Source organism: Hevea brasiliensis, chromosome 17, assembly GCF_030052815.1.
Source record: "Hevea brasiliensis isolate MT/VB/25A 57/8 chromosome 17, ASM3005281v1, whole genome shotgun sequence".
In the NCBI taxonomy this organism is placed as follows: Eukaryota; Viridiplantae; Streptophyta; class Magnoliopsida; order Malpighiales; family Euphorbiaceae; genus Hevea; species Hevea brasiliensis.
The window spans coordinates 55,591,597-55,613,485 of NC_079509.1; the positions used below are offsets into that span (position 1 = coordinate 55,591,597).

The window sequence follows — 21,889 nt, forward strand, 5'->3', positions numbered from 1 at the left end:
ATTATTTGTAATTTTAATAGTGAGATTCTTTGTAATTTTAACTCTGATTACTTAGCAAAAGAATTATATTAATTGTATTACCAAATCATGAATCATCTGTTGTCTTCTAATTAAAGTGATGTTTTTTCTATTCTCATAGCAACAGAGGAAAGGAAATTAATCTAATTACACTGTTTTTAAGTCATTAGGAAATTAATCATCAATGTTTTGCGAGAATGAGTGCCTACTGATCTTTCATCTTCTTAGTGCCTTCCTTCTCTACTGTTTCATCTAATTCACTTTCTTCCTCGACCAATTTGTCCTCTATATCCCTTCCATTAATTATAAATTTGCAACAATTTATTCAGCCTCAATTCCACCTCTTAATTTTTCATTCTCAACTCCTATTCTCTTAGTAATATCAAGTTGGGAATTTTTCCAATTATCTTCTATGGTACAGGTTGCTTATTAGTATCCTTATCATTAAGTTGATGACTCATCTTCTTCCCAAAATCAATCCTGAATATTCAATAAAAAAGAGCTTATGGTGTTTATAGCGCATTGCGTTCACCATTTATGATTATTGAATTCATGCAAGTGTTAAGATAGCTTTCATCACTTGCTAGGTTGTAGCGTTTGTGGTGAAATGGTGATTGAGAAAATTACATCCTCATCTCGAGCATATTAGTTATTCAAGAATTCCACGCATGAACGCTATTCAAATTTAGCCTGACCAAGCAGAAACAAGATCCCTAGCAAAATGGAGTTGCTGTAGAACATTTTCAAAGGTCCTTTTCCACAGCAACTTGCTTTTCAAATTGTATGAGCTTAACCTGACATAGAATAGCAGAAACCATATTTATAGCAGCTTATCTTAAACATTCAGGACCCGACTCAATTCATCTTTCCATCCACTCATGGCTTACTGGAAAGTGACTTGTATCTTATAAAATTATCTATTACCCACCTGATGACTCATATTTGAATAAAATAAAATCACCATAATTTTATTAAGGGATATATAAAATTAAACAATATATATATATATATATATATATATATATATATATATATATATATATACTTTGAAATCCTGGTGGAGCCTCCAACAAGGACAAAACGTGTACAGAGCTCTTATACATCTTAGCAGATAGTCAGCATCTGCATTTTCTTCTTCAGGGGTGTCCATTGTAATCATTGGTTCATTCTTGTCATCTAAAACCAGAATGGCCACAGCTCCACCGTTTTGGGCATTCCAGGCCTAACAATTTACAGACAAAGATATTTCAGCAATAGGAAGTTACATTAGAAAGCAAGCAATAAGGATTTAATTACTTCCAAGGATGTCCTCAACAAAAAGAGATGGGCGATGCCCTGGAAATATCAACTATAGAAGACAGCCTTGAGTCCACATAATGATGGAAGGTCATACAATTGTGTCATGTTTGGTACGTTGCAATATAGTCAAAGAGAAAACAATGAGGTGAATGGAACTTGTTTATTTTGCACACTATTTGTATCAATTAGTGAAAAGATGATACTTATTCTTGCAGAATAAAATAAGAATAATACAAACGAGGTGAATTGTCATTCTAGATAGCACTAAAAGAACAATACCTTTTCTGTCTTTTTCTTTTTTCCCATAATAATTCATGCTGTCAAGACATTTTTAAGACACTTTTCTGTGTTAACAAAGTTCACTCATCCGTGAATGCCATCAAGTTAAGATTTTAGAGATATTCAAATCATTGCACTGATAGATCCACAATAATTATTACCTTCAGCAGCTCAGAAGAAGCAAATCATATGAAGATGTTCAAAAAGTGATACAACAAGATAATTATTATCCACACGTAAATTTCCCACTCAAAGACTTGACAATTTCATAATATGAGATGATCCCTTAATTCCACTATTAACTACTGTTTTTCTCAAGGCACCGCCCCTATATTTGCCTGAGGCAGTTCACAAAACTGTCTCATGACCACCTCCGTAACCTACATCTCTATGACATAGAGATGTAGGTTCGTCGAGTGCTAGGTAGGTCATCATATAGGGGAGGTTTATAACAGCGTTTTAAACTGCCCCAACACTTGATTCAGAGGCAGTTTAAACCGCCTCAATGCTTATTCAAGCCATCATGATTATTGAATTAGAGAAGGTTTGTAGAGGCAGTTTAAAGAATTTGATTTCAATTTTAATTTTTAATAATTGTTTTATAATGATGACTCGCAATTTTATTAACTTTTATGCCTTTTTTTCGTGATATTTATGGCAATCATTTTCATAGCTAGTGTGATTCACATCTGGTTATATTTTCTTGTTTTGCAAGTAAATTTAATATTTAAATAAACAATAACTAAATTGAACACATTAATACAACTCAAAAAATTAAATTTATTATGTAATAATATTCATCATTTCTAAGTACAACTCATAAATAACAATTCTTGAATAGGAAAGAAAATTTGGAGTCTTTGTAATACAAGGAAAAAAAAAAGGGAACTAATTAACCTCTAAAAATATTACTAAAATTGTTCTTTCCTTCTTCTGACTTTCTGCAACTGGGTGTTCAAGTTGATGTTTACACCCTATAGAACAGAAACATGTATAGCTTTTAGTTGCAAGTCTAAACATATGCAAATGCATAGATATAACTCAACTCAACTAAACTCAACTAAGCATTTATCCCAAAAATTTGGGGTCGGCTATATGGATTCTCTTTCTCCATTCTAAATGCATAGATATAACAAAAAAAACAAAAATGTCACGATTTCCATAAATTCTCAATTAACAATCGTATACAGTAGAACAAAATAATAGAAAGCACATACAAAATAATAGAAAGCATATTTCAGCCAATGTAGCTAATTAATTGCCATCTCTAGACAATTATTCAGCATCGCGTCACGAAATAGCAATGTAACTATTGCTTACTCTGATTAACATGTTGGAAATTCCACTCGTTGCCGTGCAGATCTTTTGCAATCAATTGTTGACAAGGTGTCTGTTGCTGCATATCCTGAACAAAGAGGAAAATCATAACCATCAATGAGAGAGAAGTAAACACATCACAATACACAGCAGGGAAGGAAACAATAATTTATTTTAGATACTGACCAATGCTGGTAGACATTCCTATGCATGCTTTTGATAAATATTTGAAGTACAATGCTTGCTTACATCCGAAGCAGCAAGTGTTTTCTAAAATGAATTCACCGTGCATCTTTCTGCAGGTTTCAGGAGTTCAGGATTGCTGCCAGTAAACTCTCTTTGCTGATTCATATAGGGGGAAATAACAAGAAAAATGCGGGGCAAAAATATAAAAAGAACCATAATGAAAATGCTCATGGATGCTTCAATTGCAAAAGTAAGACAGACAGACTAGCTTACATCAGGCCCAGGAAGTATTGATATATATGCACATACTTGGTCTGTTTCAGGTTCAGCCTAAAGTCCACAAGAATATAACAGATGAGCCAAAACCTACCTGAAGATCAATTTTGATCACTTGACAAAGAATTTTGGATGGAATATCAGATGAGGGCATCTGCTGTTCTAACTCCTGATGCACCCAAGCTCCAAGCTACATGTAGAAGAGATATTGTAAATTGTAAGACCAAAGACATCATACAATGGCAGGCAAAAGATATCTCTAATGAAACTCATTGTAGATCAAAGACACCAGAGAATGACATACAATCATTTTGTTCTGCTGTATATGATTCAAATTTCCTGAAGCAATGAGATGCAGAGTGTAAAAGAGAAAAACTATCAATAGTATCTTCCTGCCTACCATATCCAGAAACACAAAATAAAACATCAAGAAAATCAATGTTAGTAAAATCAACTCACAGGAAGTTCACTAAATCACTAACAGATGATGAATTGATAAGTCAACGAATCAGTGGCCATGCTCCTTAGTGTTGCTGGTGCTCGAAGTGGCAGTGCTCCTCCGGAAGAGCAACAAGGTTGGAAAAGATCATGCCGCCATCATGGTAGAGAGGATCAATGGAGCTGGTCTTCATGTAATTGGCGTGGTAACTGTCCAAAGCTTTCTGCACCTATTTCTTCACGTAATCGATTGATAGCATCGGCTTTACCTAGTTGGGCACTTCCTTCACTTTCAACTCCTTTATCTCGCTGTAGAACTTACTCAGCGCCATTTCCTTTGGAATTTTTGGATAAATTTGGGAGTTTTTGAAATTGATGAAATAGATTTGCAAATTGGGGATCTGAATAGAGAGAGACGACCTCGGACGATTGGCACTGAATAGTTATGCGCTTGTAATTGCCTCTAGTTAGAAGCGAATTTATGAAACGCCAAAAAGGATGTTCAATCAAACACCAGCTCTCCAAGGGCAAACGACCCTGTGAATTTAAAAGTAAATCCCACAAGGAAAAGGTTTACATATACTATATATGCTGCCTACCAAAGGATTACACCGTACCATTCTCACTCATCAATCCACTGTAACCTGTATTGGCCCATTATGGATTGGGTTAACAGGGAGTGCTTGGAGAAGGTTTCTATGGCTCTGTCTTCTTATCCATATCAATCAAATATAATTTCATCACCGCTTATTGTGAAGACTGCACCGATAATAAATTTTTTCTCTCTGCAGAAAAAATTAAAAATTTTACTTTGTCATTTTAACTCCGAAGGAGTTATTCAATGTTATAAGCATAACTTTTCATCTGGTTGGAGACTTTGGCAGCACAAAACCCTGATGGAGGTCAAGATTCAACAAAGCTAGTCGATTTTGAAAGGAGATTGAAGACTCACGCTGGATTTTTTCTTTTGAATTTGTCTTATTTTAGGATGTATTTTTATTGTGATTGCAATGATTCTAGGTCTATGGTAAACAATTGTTATGAATTTTGATTTTATGAGGAGCTACATTTTCAACTAGGGCATATAGGTTGAATTTAATTTTAATTTCAGAAATTTTGTATTAATTTTCTTTATTTATATAATTATTTATTATTTGTACTTAATTCTTTTGGATATCAACCATTGTGGCATTTAATTGATTTCAATTAGCAACGAAAAGGAAGGAAAATTGTGTATTTGTAAATAATAATAATAATAGATATAACAGAAATAATAATTGGAGTGAGAGCAAAAGATTTGATATGTAAAATTTTGGAAATAATCATAGTGGTTAGTGAATTAATTGTAATTTATTTTATTATTGGGAAATAAATTATGGGCTTGGGAGAAATCTCAGGTTCGAGTATGGGGATTGTAAGTGTACCATTATGGGAGTTGTAAGTATACCATTTGATTCGGGGTCTTACAGCTCGCTATCTGGCTCTCCTGTGATTTCCAAGTTATTACGGGTATTCAGAGAGTGATTAGTCATATTGGCTAACAACTAGAATACATCTCCTGATGACAAAAAAAAAAAAAAAAAAACAGAGAGATTATGGGTTTGTGTTAATAATAAATTTGAATGGCTAAACAAAATAAATAGAATTGATAATTATACCATATTACTTTTCGCAATTTCGTGCACTTACGAAATTAGAGTATCATTATTGAAGTATTTATATGGACAATTTAAATTATTAGGTTGTAGATAGAGAGATAACATGGGAGAGAGAAATTAATTCTAAAATATTATTTTTAATTAATTAAAATCTTTTCTTGATAAGTGTTAAATTAATAGAGATAAAATATAAAATTTTAAATTCATAAGGGTCACATCATAAAAAATAACCTAAAACCAACTATTATAGGTCATCCAAAATTTTTATTAGAAGATAAGTGTTTTGAATTATAAAATTAAAATTTAAATACTTCATTATTATACACCCTTAAATCTTTTCCTTAAATGTGTTAAATTAATGAAGATAAAATATAAAATTTTAATTTAATAAGAGTCACATCATAAAAAATAATTTAAAAACTAACTATTATAAGTTATAATAGGATTTTTGTTGTTTAAATTGAAGATAAGTGTTTTGAATTACAAATTAAAATTTAAGTACTTCATTATTATATACCCTTAAGTTAATCAACCAAGCTCACCTCAAGGACTCAAATTCTAATCCATTACTGTATGCCTTAATTTTCCTTTTGGAATAGTTTTTTTTTTCTTCATATAAGTATAAACACAATATAAACAAAATAAAAGTACAATTTATTTTAAGAAAGCTAAATTAAATAAAAATAAAAAAATAACATATTTAATTTAAGAAAATAAAACTAAATATACAATTGCATATAAACACAAGGGCCTTTGATGTTTTTGTCATTTTCCTTAAAGAAATTAAAAATAAATCTTACAAGGAAAAGGATAATATATGCTGTACTATTTATCCAAGGATTTTATATACTATACTGTTCTCACTGGATTCTGAATTTTTTTTATTATTTAATGTTACCGTGGCATATCTTTTTATTTTAATTTAATAAAATAATAAACTTTAAAGATATAATTGTATACCCACAAGGGCTTTTAATGTATTTATCTTTCTTTCCTTAAAGAAATTAAAAATAAATCCTACAAGGAAAAGGATTATATATACTAAATCCTACAAGGAAATGGATTATATATGCTATCTATGTACACCACCTACCAAAGGATTCTACGGTACTATTCTCGCTCATCATCTACTATAACCTGTATTCGCTTACCATGGACTGGGTTCGCAGGAAGTGCTTGGTTAAGGGATCCTACGGCTCTGTCTTCTTGGCCATACCGACCAATATTTTTTCCCCACCGCTTGCTGTGAAGTCTGCGCTGATAATAGATTCTTTCTCCCTGCAAAAAGAATTGAAGATTTTGTTTAGTCTTTCTGGCTCTGAAGGAGTTATTCAATGCTATGGGGACTGTTTGAGTCATAAGAATGGCATGACAATTTATAACTTACTACTGAAATATGCTCCTGATGGTAGTCTTGCAGACTTGATTAACAAATGTGGAGGAAAAATACCTGAATGTGATGTAAGGCGATACACTCAGATGATTCTTAAAGGGTTATTATCCATACATAATAATGGATATGTTCATTGTGATATTAAGCTTGCCAATATCCTTGTTTTCCTTTCTGATCAAAAAGATTTAAGTCAGCTCAAGATTGCAGATTTTGGCTTAGCAAAAAAGCCTGATGAATGGTATGACAATTTATAACTTATTATTGGAGTATGCTTCTGGTAGTAGTCTTTTAGACTTAATTAACAAATATAGAAGAAAAATACATGAATGTGATGTGAGGCGATACACTTATATGATTCTTAAAGTGTTATCATTCATACACAATAATGCATAGGTTCATTGTGATCTTAAGTCTGCTAATATCCTTGTTTTCCCTTCTGATCAACTAAATTTAAGTTAACTTAAGATTGCTGATTTTGGCTTTAGCAAAAGAGCCTGATGAAGAAGATTCAAGGAAATTCTTTTATCAGTACACTTTCCAAGGAACTCCCATGTACACGTCTACTAAATCTGTAAAATTTGCTCAGATATCACCAGCTCTAGATATTTAGTCTCTAGGTTGCATTGTTATTGAGATAATTACAGGAAAGCCACCATGGCAAGAATTGGATATAGAAGACATTGAATAATTGATGAATTATGATTGCATCGTTGAAAAATTGACACAAAAAATCAGTAGAATCAAATTGAATAATTTATTTTTAAAATTAATTATTATTAATCTTAAATTAAAGTATAAAATATAAAATATAAAGAAAATTGAGTAAGAAATGAGTCCAAAATAAATCAAAGAAAAACAAGCTCAAGATGAAACCACAATTGATAAATAAAATTGAATCAAACTAAACCAAATCAGATTGATTTGATCTAGTCTGCTAAAAATTTTAATTTTTTCGGTTTGATTCGATTTTTCAATTTTCTCTCTAATTCTGTTTGGTTTGGCCTGCTAAAAATTTTGGTTTATTTGGATATTTGATTTTCCAAGCTGAACCAACCGATGCTCACCCCTATTCAGGAATGAGTGCTAATGACCTCTTCAAGCAAACCTTGCTGCTGTACCTTGTAGCTGGCGCATCCATCTGAGAATAACTTGAGAAACATGATGTGCTGAAGCTAACTTAGAGGAGATAGGATCAGCTGAACACCACATGCAGATGCTGGGGACATTTTACACACTGCAAATTTTACCGCCATTGGATATGTGCTTTTGATTCTGTGTGGCTTGATGCCAGCAGCTTCCTGGGAGTAGATACACTCGCCTCATCTTCTCGATAGCTTCTCATATTACATGAAAAAGCTTTCCATATTCAATTTGTCTACCGCAACCGATGAGGAGATATTTTCATAAATAATTGATTAAGAGAAACTACAAGAAACAATTCAGGGATTCTGTTGGAAGTGATTCAGATGTCCAATTCAATTCCTGGTCTTCATTGTGATTCAGAAGAAATCTTGCGAATTATTGATGGGCATATGCACACACCACCTGTTCACATACCTTTGTTATAAATATCATGCATTGCAATCACGTATGATTACAAAAGATAGACATATAGAAAAATAAAACTAAGAGAACAAAGCATTTTATGTAACAGATGATCTTATAACCTATGAAGTGAAGCTTTGATTTCTCATCCATTTACTTGAGACTGGTTGGGCATTGAAGAGCTCATATTGGTAAGCAAAGATGAGGGCCTCCCTCATCTCAGTATTGAGATAACTTAGGGTAAAGTCATGCATTTGATTATGAGTTTAATGCAATCCAAAATGTTTCTATCAAGTTTAAGTGCTGAAAAAACTTGATCTCTCTGTAGAGACGATTAACAAAGTGAGCTAATCTCTAATTCTATAAATGTAAGTGTTGGCACTCCAATTTATCAGTCAAGTGAATTAAATTGGGAATTTGATATGGAAGTTTCACTTGAATTTTCTAGATACACCTGCATTCTTTGCCAAAGGGAATTATCCTAGGTGCAAATAATTAAAATTCCGCCATTAAAGTAAGCATCGTTCAGTTGAAATTGGAGAACCAAATCGAATTTGGTTTTTTTTTTTCTTTTCAAGTTTGGTTTGGTTTGCAAGTAATAATGTTAATTCAATTAGGTTTGGTTTAGGGGGGAAAAACGAATTAATGAAACAAACTGGAATTGTGTGTGTTGTGTGTGTGTGTATTAATATTAAAAACCAATGATCCAAATCAAATTATTTCTATTCGGTTTGATTTAACTACTGAAATGGATTCAGTTGAATTTAGTTCAGTTTTATTAAATTTCAAACTGAATAGGACCTGCTGAATGCTCAACCCTACAATGAGGAGCTAAATGAAGTCCTATTATCTTCTTTGTTGGTAAGGTCCTAAGTGGATGGTTGAGCCTTCCAAAAGTTGGTTTGAGAAGTAGGTTCCTATTTTTATAGATATTTCTCAAGGGAAAACAATTAATCTAGAATTGGGACTTGGATTTGAGCAATAGAACAACGGTCATGGGCAACATATCCATTTTAGTCCATTATTCCATTATTTTTATTTTCTACTGAGATCTTCTGCATTCAATGTGGCAAAATGATAGATTTTAGAGTGGTTTTTTTCCTGATGCTAATCTCCTCTTATTTTTTCAATGTTTTTGACATAAGTTGGTTAATCTTAATAGCTTAATCTTTTATAGGGCATCTGTTACGAGCTCCAATATGGAACAGGGAAATTCAGTTAAGGTGGATACCCACTTTAGACAGATGTACAGGCGCTATTCACATGGGAAAAAGAAGCTGGATTAGATGTGGCTGTTTGAGTTTTAAATTTTAAACTTCTCTTGCTGCAAATAAACTAAAGTCATTAAAAAACAGGAGAATCTTTATTGGTTTTTCCGCTATATTTTTGTATTTAAAAGCTAGTTGAAATCAACTAAAGGGCAGCTAAGTTCATTCCAGAATTGAATCTCCTAAATACTCAGAGACCGGACAGTTCTCTCTAACAAGCACCGTTAGTTCTTCCACAATAGGTCGCAACCACAAAGGCAAAAACAATAATAAACCTAAACCCAGCAGCCCTTGGACATTATCCAAACTCAAGTTCATAACAGCTTCATGATTCCTTCCCAATGTCTGCCTCAGCTCAGCATAATTTCCAGCAACATTTTTCTTCCCATTGTCAATCTCAGCTAAGCATAACAATTTAATATCCATACAGGTTAACAGAGCATCTTTCACTAGCATCAAACGGTTATTCACTAGTATTTTTATTTTTATTTGTCAACGTCGCTGCAACATCCTAGTATTTTTCTAAGATCAACTTGTTTTGAAGTGCAATTGTACCAAGTGATCATGATACCACTTTTAAGACAAGCACTTTAGTCTGTACATTCTACAGAATTACTATTTTTGAATCATGCCTTCAGGGTAGATAAAAATAAATTAATAAATAAAATCCATACTTCTTCCAAAACCAAAATTGAACCAAGGGCAAAACAGATGCAAAAATAACCTCCATATTCTAAACATCAAGATTAAACATATAAGCAAAGTTGGACATACTTACTTGTAATAAAATCTTTATGGGCTAATGATGCTACAAAGCACATGTAATACAATCCTTAAGAGGTAGTGATGCTACAAAGCAGCACCATCACTGGTAGAGGACACCACATTTCTTCTTATAGGGCGAGTTGCTTTCTTCAAATAAGAGGAATTCCACTCCCCACTATCCTGAGCATAGTAATCCATGGGATAATCACCAGCAAAAGAATAACCTACACCCTTTACATCCTTTGCAGCTTCATTGCCACATCCAGAACACAATCCATTGCTGTGCCCACATCCAAGACCATTGCAACACCCTGAGTTTGCCACTACACTCTTATCCTTCTCCCACCAACCTGGTAAATAACAGCAATCTCTGCTTCAAAAGGTGTCAAAAGAGGCTTCTCAAATGCCTCTCCCCAATCAATAGAGAGCCGAGGATATGCAATCTGAATCCAAGCATCCACAGATTGCTCAAATAAGGCAATCCTAGCAGGACTAATCTCTGACATCAAAACAACGGTATAAGAAAAATGTTTTTCTCTCATCTTCTTCTCCAACCTATCTAAAATCCTCGGATTGCCTTGCCTTCCCAATGTGCCCAACACAATCCCCCAACTCTTGGCTTCTCTTGCCCTCTCTATTGCCCTCTTCCTCGTCTCCTTCATTCCTTGATGATCATATTCCTCAAGAAACAGCTTCCCCAGATATGGGTCATTCCTAAATGCACTAATCTCATGATTAGCCATCATAAACACCTCCAAATGGAACCTCCCATCCGCCACAAATACCACAACCATGTCACTGAAACTACCAATTACAGATTTCGATGGTATTCTGGGTGCCGTGCAACCCAAAACTTCACCGGCCGATAAGGGTTTCGATTGAGGGATCAAAACCGAAAGGCCCAGCTTTTCCAACTCAGGCTTTGCTTCTCGAATCGCAGATGCGAACTGAATAGTACCCGCGAGAACAATGCTTTTTTTATCATTCAAATTGAGTTTGATGGTGCTAATCAGGCGCTCAACATCGATTTTAATGTCAACAAAAACGTAAAGGCAAGGAACTTTCGTAGCATCGATGGGGACCAAGCAGCTATGGCCATAGTGAATTAGAAGATCAGCACCTAACGCCAAGGCGGAGAGGTCGTCCACACAACAGGCGCCGTAAGTGACGTCGCCGAGGACGAAACAGTGGGTAACGCCTGTTGCAAGTATAGAGATCTGGTGTTGTGTAATGGCTGTGATTGTGGAAGGTGGAAACAGCTACATCAGGGTTCTTCTGCTTAATTATTATGTAAAACATTCGGTGTTTTAAATTAAAATATTATTATTTTAATAAATTAATTTGATTTATTTAATTTTTTAGTTAAAATTTGAGTTAATTTAAATAAATCATTCATAATCGAGCCATTACAAAGTAAATATAAATAAATAAATATAATTTTGTTATAAAATATTAGTTACTAAAAATGATTTTTGAAAATTATATTGTGTTTACACCTATACTAATTTAATAAATTAAATTGTATTAATAAATTATAAAATATAGGTTAAAATGTGATATTTCACCCCGAAGGTATATCACACCCTTAAAATATACGGGTATAATATAAAAATTAAGGAGAAAACAAATAAGGTTAACTAAAGATAGAATCAATTTCATTGGATTGCTTTTTTAATTATCATGAATAAAATAATAACTTTAAAGATATAATTGTATGCTCACAAGGGCTTTTATTATATTTATCTTCCTTTCCTTAAAGAAATTGAAAATAAATCCTACTAGGAAAAGGATTATATATACTAAATCCTACAAGGAAAAGGATTATATATACTAAATCCTACAAGGAAATGGATTATATATACTATTTATATACACCACCTACCCAAGGATTCTACGGTACTATTCTCGCTCATCATCCACTATAACCTGTATTCGCTCGCTATGGATTGGGTTCGTGGGAAGTGCTTGGGGAAGGGATCCTACAGCTCTGTCTTCTTGGCCATACCGACCAACATTATTTCCCCACCGCTTGCTGTGAAGTCTGCATTGATAATAGATTCTTTCTCTCTGCAGAAAGAACTGAAGATTTTGCTTAGTCTTTCTGGCTCTGAATGAGTTATTCAATGCTATGGGGACTGTTTGAGTCATGAGAATGGTATGACAATTTATAACTTACTACTGGAATATGCTCATGGTGGTAGTCTTGCAGACTTGATTAACAAATATGGAGGAAAAATACCTGAATGTGATGTGAGGCGATACACTCGAATGATTCTTAAAGGGTTATCATCCACACATAACAATGGATATATTCATTGTGACCTTAAGCCTGCCAATATACTTGTTTTCCCTTCTGATCAACAAGATTTTCAGCTCAAGATTGCGGATTTTGGCTTGGCAAAAGAGCCTGACGAAGACAATTCAAGGAAATTCTTTTACCAATACACTTTCCGTGGAACTCCTTTGTACATGTCTCCTGAATTTGTAACGCTTGCTGAGATATCACCAGCTTTGGATATTTGGTCTCTGGGTTGCATTGTTATTGAGATGATCACAGGAAAGCCACCATGGCATGAATTGGATATAGAAGATATCTTAGTGCGCCTGGCTTTTGAGGGTAGCTCACCTGAGATACCAGAAAGCATGTCAAAGAAAGGGAAAGATTTCTTAAGAATGTGTTTCATGAGACCCCATTGCGAGAGGTGGATAGCAGATATGCTATTGGATCATCCTTTTATTGTTGATGAAGAGCTTACTTCACCATTTGAGCAGGAAGAACTCTCACCACCAAGCCTTAGTGATGATGTTGTTAAGTCTATGTGCAAGCTAATACTATCTGATTATTCACCTGGGCAAGGTCTATTTTCCTCTGCAGATAGGCCACTGAGCTTGGGTTCTACATGTAGGGCGGCTGAACTTTGGTCCTATCGGAATGGGTTGCAAGGAAACCGAAAAGAGTTTGCTTAGCAAGGATGGACTAAGAACTAAGGCAAATTGATTGATTTTTTACCGTGGCAGAATATCAATTTTGTGGCACTAGAAAATTGATGCTATTCTACTGCAATGAACCAGCAGATATGTATATTTGCATTTTAATGAGCTCACAATTTTTATATAGTGAGATTCTTTGTAATTTTAATAGTGAGATTTTTTGTAATTTTAACTCTAATTACTTGACAAAAGAATTATATTAATTGTATTACCAAATCATGAATCATCTGCTATCTTCTAAATAAAGTGATCTTTTTTCTATTCTCATAGCAACAGAGAAAAGGAAAGAATAAACAGAGTGCCATTGATGAATCTAATTACATTGTTTTTAAGTCATTAGGAAATTAATCATCAATGTTTTGGGAGAATGAGTGCCTGCTGATCTTTCATCTTCTTAGTGCCTTCCTTCTCCACTGTTTCATCTAATTCACTTTCTTCCTCGACCAATTTGTCCTCTATATCCCTTCCATTAATTATAAGTTTGCACCAATTTATTCAGCCTCAATTCCACCTCTCAATTTTTCATTCTCAACTCCTATTCACTCAGTTAGCAATATCAAGTTGGGAATTTTCCAATTATCTTCTATGGTACATGTTGCTTATTAGTATCCTTATCATTAAGTTGATGACTCATCTTCTTCCCCAAATAAATCCTGAATATTCAATAAAAAAGAGCTTATGTTGTTAATAATGCATTGCGTTCACCATTTATGATTATTGAATTCATGCAAGCGTTAAGATAGCTTTCATCACTTGCTAGGTTGTAGTGTTTGTGGTGAAATGGTGATTGAGAAAATTACATCCTCATCTCGGGCATATTAGTTAATCAAGAATTCCACGCATGAACGCCATTCAAATTTAGCCTGACCAAGCAGAAACAAGATCCCTAACAAAATGGAGTCGCTGTAGAACATTTTCAAAGGTACTTTTCCACAGCAACTTGCTTTTCAAGTTGTATGAGCCTAACCTGACATAGAATAGCAGGAACCATATTTATAGCAGCTTATCTTAAACACTCAGGGCCCAACTCATTCATCTTTCCATCCACTTGTGGCTTACTGGAAAGTGACTTGTATCTTATAAAATTATATATCACCCACCTGATGACTCATATTTGAATAAAATAAAATTATCATAATTTTATTAAGGGATATATAAAATTAAACAATATACATATACTTCGAAATCCTGGTGGAGTCACCAACAAGGACAACATCGTGTACAGAGCTCTTATACTTCTTGACAGATAGTCAGCATCTGCATTTTCTTATTCAGGGGTGTCCATTGTAATCATTTGTTCACTCTTGTCATCTAAAACCAGAATGGCCAAAGCTCCACCGTTTTGAACATTCCAGGCCTTCAGGGCGAAGTAACAATTCACAAACAAAGATACTTCAGCAATGGGAAGTTACATTAGAAAGCAAGCAATAAGGATTTAATTACTTCCAAGGATGTCCTCAACAAAAAGAGATGGCCGGTGCCCTGGAAATATCAACTACAGAAGACAGCCTTGAGTCCACATAATGATGAAAGGTCATACAATTGTGTCATATTTGGTACGTTGCAATATAGTCAAAGAGAAAACAATGAGGTGAGAATAAATGGAACTTGTTAATTTTGCACACTATTTGTATCAATTAATGGAAAGATGCTACTTATTCTTGTAGAATAAAATAAGAATACTACAAACGAGGTGAATTGTCATTCTAGATAGCACTAAAAGAACAATCCCTTTTCTGTCTTTTTCTTTTTTCCCATACTAATTCATGCTGTCAAGACATTTTTAAGACACTTTTCTGTGTTAACAAAGGTCACTCATCCCTGAATGCCATAAATTTAAGATTTTAGAGATATTCAAATCATCGCACTGATAGATCCACAATAATTATTACCTTGAGCAACACAGAAGAAGCGAATCGTATGAAGATGTTCAAAAAGAGATACAACAAGATAATTATTATCCACATGTAAATTTCCCACTCAAAGACTAGACAATTTCATGATATGAGATGATCCCTTAATTCCACTATTAACTACAGTTTTTCTCAAGGCACCGCCCCTATATTTGCCAGAGGCAGTTTTGAACTGCCTCATGACCACCTCTGTAACCATCGTCTCTATGACATAGAGGCGATTTCGCCGAGCACTAGGTAGGTCATGGTATAGGGGAGGTTTATAACGGCGTTTTAAACAGTCCCTACACTTGATTCTGAGGCACTTTAAACCGCCCCAATGCTTGTTCAAGCCATCATGACTATTGAATTAGAGAAGGTTTGTAGAGGCGGTTTAAAGAATTTGATTTCAATTTTAATTTTTTAATAGTTGTTTTATAATGATTACTTGCAATTTTATTAACTTTTATGCCTTTTTTTCGTGATATTTATGGCAGACATTTTTATGGCTAGTGTGATTCACATCTGGTTATATTTCTTATTTTGCAACTAAATTTAATATTTAAATAAACAATAACTAAATTGAACACATTAATACAACTCAAAAAATTAAAGTTATTGTATAATAATATTCATCATTTCTAAGCACAACTCATAAACAACAATTCTTGAATAGGAAAGAAAATTTGGAGTCTTTGTAATGCAAGAAAAAAAAAAGGGAACTAATTAACCTCTAAAAATATTATTAAAATTGTTCTTTCCTTCTTCCGACTTTCTGCAACTGGGTGTTCAAGTTGATATTTACACCCTATAGAAGGCAAACATGTAAGGTTTTTAGTTACAAGTCTAAACATATACAAATGCATAGATATAACAGAAAAAAATGTCACAATTTCCATAAATTCTCAATTAACAATCATATACAGTAGAACAGAATAATAGAAAGCATATTTCAGCCAATGTAGTTAATTAATTGCCATCTCTAGACAATTATTCAGTATCGCATCATGAAAAAGCAATGTAACTATTGCTTACTCTGATTAACATGTTGGAAATGCCACTCGTTGCCATGCAGATCTTTTGGAATCAATTGTTGACAAGGTGTCTGTTGCTGCATGTCCTGAACAAAGAGGAAAATCATAACCATCAATGAGAGAGAAGTAATCACATCACAATACACAGCAGGGAAGGAAACAATAATTTATTTTAGATACTGACCAATGCTGGTAGACATTCCTATGCATGCTTTTGATAAATATTTAAAGTACAATGCTTGCTTACATCCGAAGCAGTAAGCGTTTTCTAAAATGAATTCACTGTGCATCTTTCTGCAGGTTTCAGGAGTTCAGGATTGCTGCCAGTAAACTCTCTTCGCTGATTCATATAGGGGGAAATAATAAGGAAAATACGGGGCAAAAATATAAAAAGAACCACAATGAAAATGCTCATGGATGCTTCAATTGCAAAAGTAAGACAGACTAGCTTACATCAGGCCCAGGAAGTAGTGATATATATATATGCACATACTTGGTTTGTTTTAGGTTCAGCCTAAAGTCCACAAGAATATAACAGATGAGCCAAAACCTAACCTACCTGAAGATCAATTTTGATCACTTGACAAAGAATTTTGGATGGAATATCAGATGAGGGCATCTGCTGTTCTAACATCTGATGCACCCAAGCTCCAAGCTACATGTAGAAGAGATATTGTAAATTGTAAGACCAAAGACATCATACAATGGCAGGCAAAAGATATCTCTAATAAAACTCACTGTAGATCAAAGACACCAGAGAATGACATACCTAATACCTAATGACATACCTAATACACCATCTTAAATACCTAATGAGTAGCTAATGTATGATCATCTTTGCCATTATCAGTTGAGATTGCTATTTTCTTCTGACAATTCCTTTCTTGCTCCTATAAAAAATTACATATGACAATGAAATAGTTAATAGTAATATTGTGATGTGTAAATAACTTTTAATTAGTGAAAAATTTTTTAAAAAAATCCTATAAGAAAAAGGATTCTAAATATTATTTATATATGTTGTACTATTTATCCAAAGATTTTATATATTATATTGTTCTCAGAATTCTAAATTTTATTTTATTTTTATTTAATGTTGCTATGGGCATATTTTTTTATTTTAATTGAATAAAATAATAACTTTAAAGATGAAATTGTATGCCCACAAGGGCTTTTAATATATTAATCTTCCTTTCCTTAAAGAAATTGAAAATAAATCCTACTAGGAAAAGGATTATATATACTAAATCCTACAAGGAAAATGATTATATATACTAAATCCTACAAGGAAATGGATTGTATATACTATTTATATACACTACCTATCCAAGGATTCAACGATCACCATGGACTGGGTTCGCGGAAAGTGCTTGGGGAAGGGATCCTACGCCTCTGTCTTCTTGGCCATACCGACCAACATTATTTCCCCACTGCTTGCTGTAAAGTCTGCGCTGATAATAGATTCTTTCTCCCTGCAAAAAGAATTGAAGATTTTGCTTAGTCTTTCTGGCTCTGAAGGAGTTATTCAATGCTATGGAGACTGTTTGAGTCATGAGAATGGTATGACAATTTATAACTTACTACTGGAATATGCTCCTGGTGGTAGTCTTGCAGATTTGATTAACAAATATGGTGGAAAAATACCTGAATGTGATGTGAGGCGATACACTCGGATGATTCTTAAAGGGTTATCATCCATACATAATAATGGATATGTTCATTGTGACCTTAAGCCTGCCAATATCCTTGTTTTCCCTTCTGATCAACAAGATTTTCAGCTCAAGATTGCGGATTTTGGCTTGGCAAAAGAGCCTAACGAAGGCAATTCAAGGAAATTCTTTTACCAGTACACTTTTCGTGGAACTCCCTTGTACATGTCTCCTGAATCTGTAAAGCTTGCTGAGATATCACCAGCTTTGGATATTTGGTCTCTGGGTTGCATTGTTATTGAGATGATCACAGGAAAACCACCGTGGCATGAATTGGATGTAGAAGATATCTTAGTTCGCCTAGCTTTTGAGGGTAGCTCACCTGAGATACCAGAAAGCATATCAAAGAAAGGGAAAGATTTCTTAAGAATGTGTTTCATGAGACCCCATTGCGAAAGGTGGACAGCAGATATGCTATTAGATCATCCTTTTATTGTTGATGAAGAGCTTACTTCACCATTTGAGCAGGAAGAACTCTTACCACCAAGCCTTAGTGATGATGTTGTTAAGTCCATGTGCAAGCTAATACTATCTGATTATTCACCTGGGCAAGGTCTATTTTCCTCTGCAGATAGGCCACTGAGCTTGGGTTCTACATGTAGGCGGCTGAACTTTGGTCCTATCGGAATGGGTTGTAAGGAAACGGAAAAGAGTTTGCTTAGCAAGGATGGACTAAGAACTAAGGCAAATTGACTGATTTTCTACCGTGGCAGAATATCAATTTTGCGACACTAGAAAATTGATGCTATTCTACTGCAATGAACCAGCAGATATGTATATTTGCATTTCAATGAGTTCACAATTTTTAGATAGTGAGATTGTTTGTAATTTTAATAGTGAGATTCTTTGTAATTTTAACTCTGATTACTTGGCAAAACAATTATATTAATTGTATTACCAAATCATGAATCATCTGCTGTCTTCTAATTAAAGTGATGTTTTTTCTATTCTCATAGCAACAGAGAAAAAGGAAAGAATAAACAGAGTGCCATTGATGAATCTAATTACATTGTTTTTAAGTCATTAGGAAATTAATCATCAATGTTTTGGGAGAATGAGTGCCTGCTGATCTTTCATCTTCTTAGTGCCTTCCTTCTCTACTGTTTCATCTTATTCACTTTCTTCCTCGACCAATTTGTCCTCTATATCCCTTCCATTAATTATAAGTTTGCACCAATTTATTCAGCCTCAATTCCACCTCTTAATTTTTCATTCTCAACTCCTATTCTCTCAGTTAGGAATATCAAGTTGGGAATTTTTCCAATTATCTTCTATGGTACAGGTTGCTTATTAGTATCCTTATCATTAAGTTGATGACTCATCTTCTTCCCCAAATCAATCCTGAATAAAAAAAAGCTTATGTGTTTAATATAGCATGGCGTTCACCATTTATGATTATTGAATTCATGCAAAAGTTAAGATATAGCTCATCACTTGCTAGGTTATAGTGTTTGTGGTGAAATGCTGATTGAGAAAATTACATCCTCATCTCGAGCATATTAGTTATTCAAGAATTCCACGCATGAATGCCATTCAAATTTAGCCTGACCAAGCAGAAACAAGATCCCTAGCAAAATGGAGTAGCTGTAGAACATTTTCAAAGGTCCTTTTCCACCGCAACTTGCTTTTCAAATTGTATGAGCTTAACCTGACATAGAATAGCAGAAACCATATTTATAGCAGCTTATCTTAAACACTCAGGGCCCAACTCATTCATCTTTCCATCCACTTGTGGCTTACTGGAAAGTGACTTGTATCTTATAAAATTATATATCACCCACCTGATGACTCATATTTGAATAAAATAAAATTATCATAATTTTATTAAGGGATATATAAAATTAAACAATATACATATACTTCGAAATCCTGGTGGAGCCACCAACAAGGACAACATCGTGTACAGAGCTCTTATACATCTTGACAGATAGTCAGCATCTGCATTTTCTTATTCAGGGGTGTCCATTGTAATCATTTGTTCACTCTTGTCATCTAAAACCAGAATGGCCAAAGCTCCACCGTTTTGAACATTCCAGGCCTTCAGGGCGAAGTAACAATTCACAAACAAAGATACTTCAGCAATGGGAAGTTAAATTAGAAAGCAAGCAATAAGGATTTAATTACTTCCAAGGATGTCCTCGACAAAAAGAGATGGCCGGTGCCCTGGAAATATCAACTACAGAAGACAGCCTTGAGTCCACATAATGATGAAAGGTCATACAATTGTGTCATGTTTGGTACGTTGCAATATAGTCAAAGAGAAAACAAGGAGGCGAGAATAAATGGAACTTGTTAATTTTGCACACTATTTGTATCAATTAATAAAAAGATGCTACTTATTCTTGCAGAATAAAATAAGAATACTACAAACGAGGTGAATTGTCATTCAAGATAGCACTAAAAGAACAATCCCTTTTCTGTCTTTTTCTTTTTTCCCATACTAATTCATGCTGTCAAGACATTTTTAAGACACTTTTCTGTGTTAACAAAGGTCACTCATCCCTGAATGCCATAAACTTAAGATTTTAGAGATATTCAAATCATTGCACCGATAGATCCACAATAATTATTACCTTCAGCTACTCAGAAGAAGAAAATTATATGAAGATGTTCAAAAAGAGATACAACAAGATAATTATTATCCACATGTAAATTTCCCACCCAAAGACTTGACAATTTCATAATATGAGATGATCCCTTAATTCCACTATTAACTACAGTTTTTTCAAGGCACCGCCCCTATATTTGCTAGAGGCAGTTCACAAAACTGCCTCATGACCGTCTCCGTAACCATCGTCTCAATGACATGGAGGCGATTTCGTCAAGCGCTAGGTAGGTCATGGTATAGGGGAGGTTTATATCAGCGTTGTAAACCGCCCCTACACTTGATTCGGAGGCAGTTTAAACCACCCCAATGCTTGTTCAAGCCATCATGATTATTGAATTAGAGAAGGTTTGTAGAGGCAGTTTAAAGGATTTGATTTCAATTTTAATTTTTTAATAATTGTTTTATAATGATGACTTGCAATATTATTAATTTTTATGCCTTTTTTTCGTGATATTTATGGCAATCATTTTTATAGCTAGTGTGATTCACATCTGGTTATATTTTCTTGTTTTGCAACTAAATTTAATATTTAAATAAATAATAACTAAATTGAACACATTAATACAACTCAAAAAATTAAATTTATTATGTAATAATATTCATTATTTCTAAGTACAACTCATAAATAAAAATTCTTGAATTGGAAAGAAAATTTGGAGTCTTTGTAATACAAGGAAAAAAAAAAGGGAAACTAATTAACCTCTAAAAATATTACTAAAATTGTTCTTTCCTTCTTCTGACTTTCTGCAACTGGGTGCTCAAGTTGATGTTTACACCCTATAGAACAGAAACATGTATAGCTTTAGTTGCAAGTCTAAACACATGCAAATGCATAGATATAACTCAACTCAACTCAACTCAACTAAACATTTATCCCAAAAATTTGGGGTCGGCTATATGTATTCTCTTTCTCCTCCATTCTAAATGCATAGATATAACAAAAAAAACAAAAATGTCACGATTTCCATAAATTCTCAATTAACAATCGTATACAGTAGAACAAAATAATAGAAAGCACATACAAAATAATAGAAAGCATATTTAAGCCAATGTAGCTAATTAATTGCCACCTCTAGACAATTATTCAGCATCGCGTCACGGAATAGCAATGTAACTATTGCTTACTCTGATTAACATGTTGGAAATTCCACTCGTTGCCGTGCAGATCTTTTGCAATCATATCCTGAACAAATAGGAAAATCATAACCATCAA

At 33.8% G+C, this 21,889-nt stretch overlaps 2 protein-coding genes, 2 long non-coding RNA genes and 1 pseudogene across 12 annotated transcripts; 1 reads left to right on the top strand and 4 right to left on the bottom strand.

The window, feature by feature from the left end:
* Positions 1 to 1,023: 1,023 nt before the first annotated feature.
* Positions 1,024 to 4,433, bottom strand: LOC110646251 (uncharacterized). 9 transcript variants are annotated; one of them, XM_058139537.1, is made up of 5 exons: positions 3,858 to 4,433; positions 3,680 to 3,771; positions 3,470 to 3,565; positions 2,917 to 3,001; positions 1,024 to 1,240 (listed from the first exon to the last, which is right to left on the bottom strand). In XM_058139537.1, exons 1-5 carry the CDS (start codon positions 3,892 to 3,894, stop codon positions 1,191 to 1,193), a joined length of 360 nt encoding a protein of 119 aa, XP_057995520.1. In that variant the 5' UTR covers positions 3,895 to 4,433; the 3' UTR covers positions 1,024 to 1,190. The 9 variants fall into 9 exon arrangements, 2 of the variants coding, with proteins under 2 accessions (XP_057995520.1, XP_057995519.1); XR_009145553.1 differs by lacking the exon at positions 1,024 to 1,240 and adding an exon at positions 3,100 to 3,209 and having other exon boundaries at positions 2,357 to 3,001; XR_009145554.1 differs by lacking the exon at positions 1,024 to 1,240 and adding an exon at positions 3,100 to 3,209 and having other exon boundaries at positions 2,357 to 3,001; positions 3,676 to 3,771.
* A 2,005-nt stretch (positions 4,434 to 6,438) lies between these two features.
* On the bottom strand, positions 6,439 to 7,117 carry LOC131175388 (uncharacterized). The gene is made up of 2 exons (XR_009145556.1): positions 6,859 to 7,117; positions 6,439 to 6,749 (listed from the first exon to the last, which is right to left on the bottom strand). It is a non-coding gene; the product is annotated as an uncharacterized LOC131175388 (long non-coding RNA).
* A 3,334-nt stretch (positions 7,118 to 10,451) lies between these two features.
* LOC131175304 (uncharacterized) lies at positions 10,452 to 12,590 on the bottom strand (annotated as a pseudogene).
* Positions 12,591 to 12,599: 9 nt separating this feature from the next.
* Positions 12,600 to 13,409, top strand: LOC131175305 (mitogen-activated protein kinase kinase kinase 20-like). Its single transcript, XM_058139032.1, has one exon. The coding sequence runs from the start codon at positions 12,600 to 12,602 to the stop codon at positions 13,407 to 13,409; it is 810 nt and encodes a 269-aa protein (XP_057995015.1).
* Positions 13,410 to 15,920: 2,511 nt separating this feature from the next.
* LOC131175387 (uncharacterized) lies at positions 15,921 to 17,109 on the bottom strand. Its single transcript, XR_009145555.1, has 4 exons — positions 16,919 to 17,109; positions 16,544 to 16,699; positions 16,361 to 16,445; positions 15,921 to 16,133 (listed from the first exon to the last, which is right to left on the bottom strand). It is a non-coding gene; the product is annotated as an uncharacterized LOC131175387 (long non-coding RNA).
* Between the last annotated feature and the right edge of the window lie 4,780 nt (positions 17,110 to 21,889).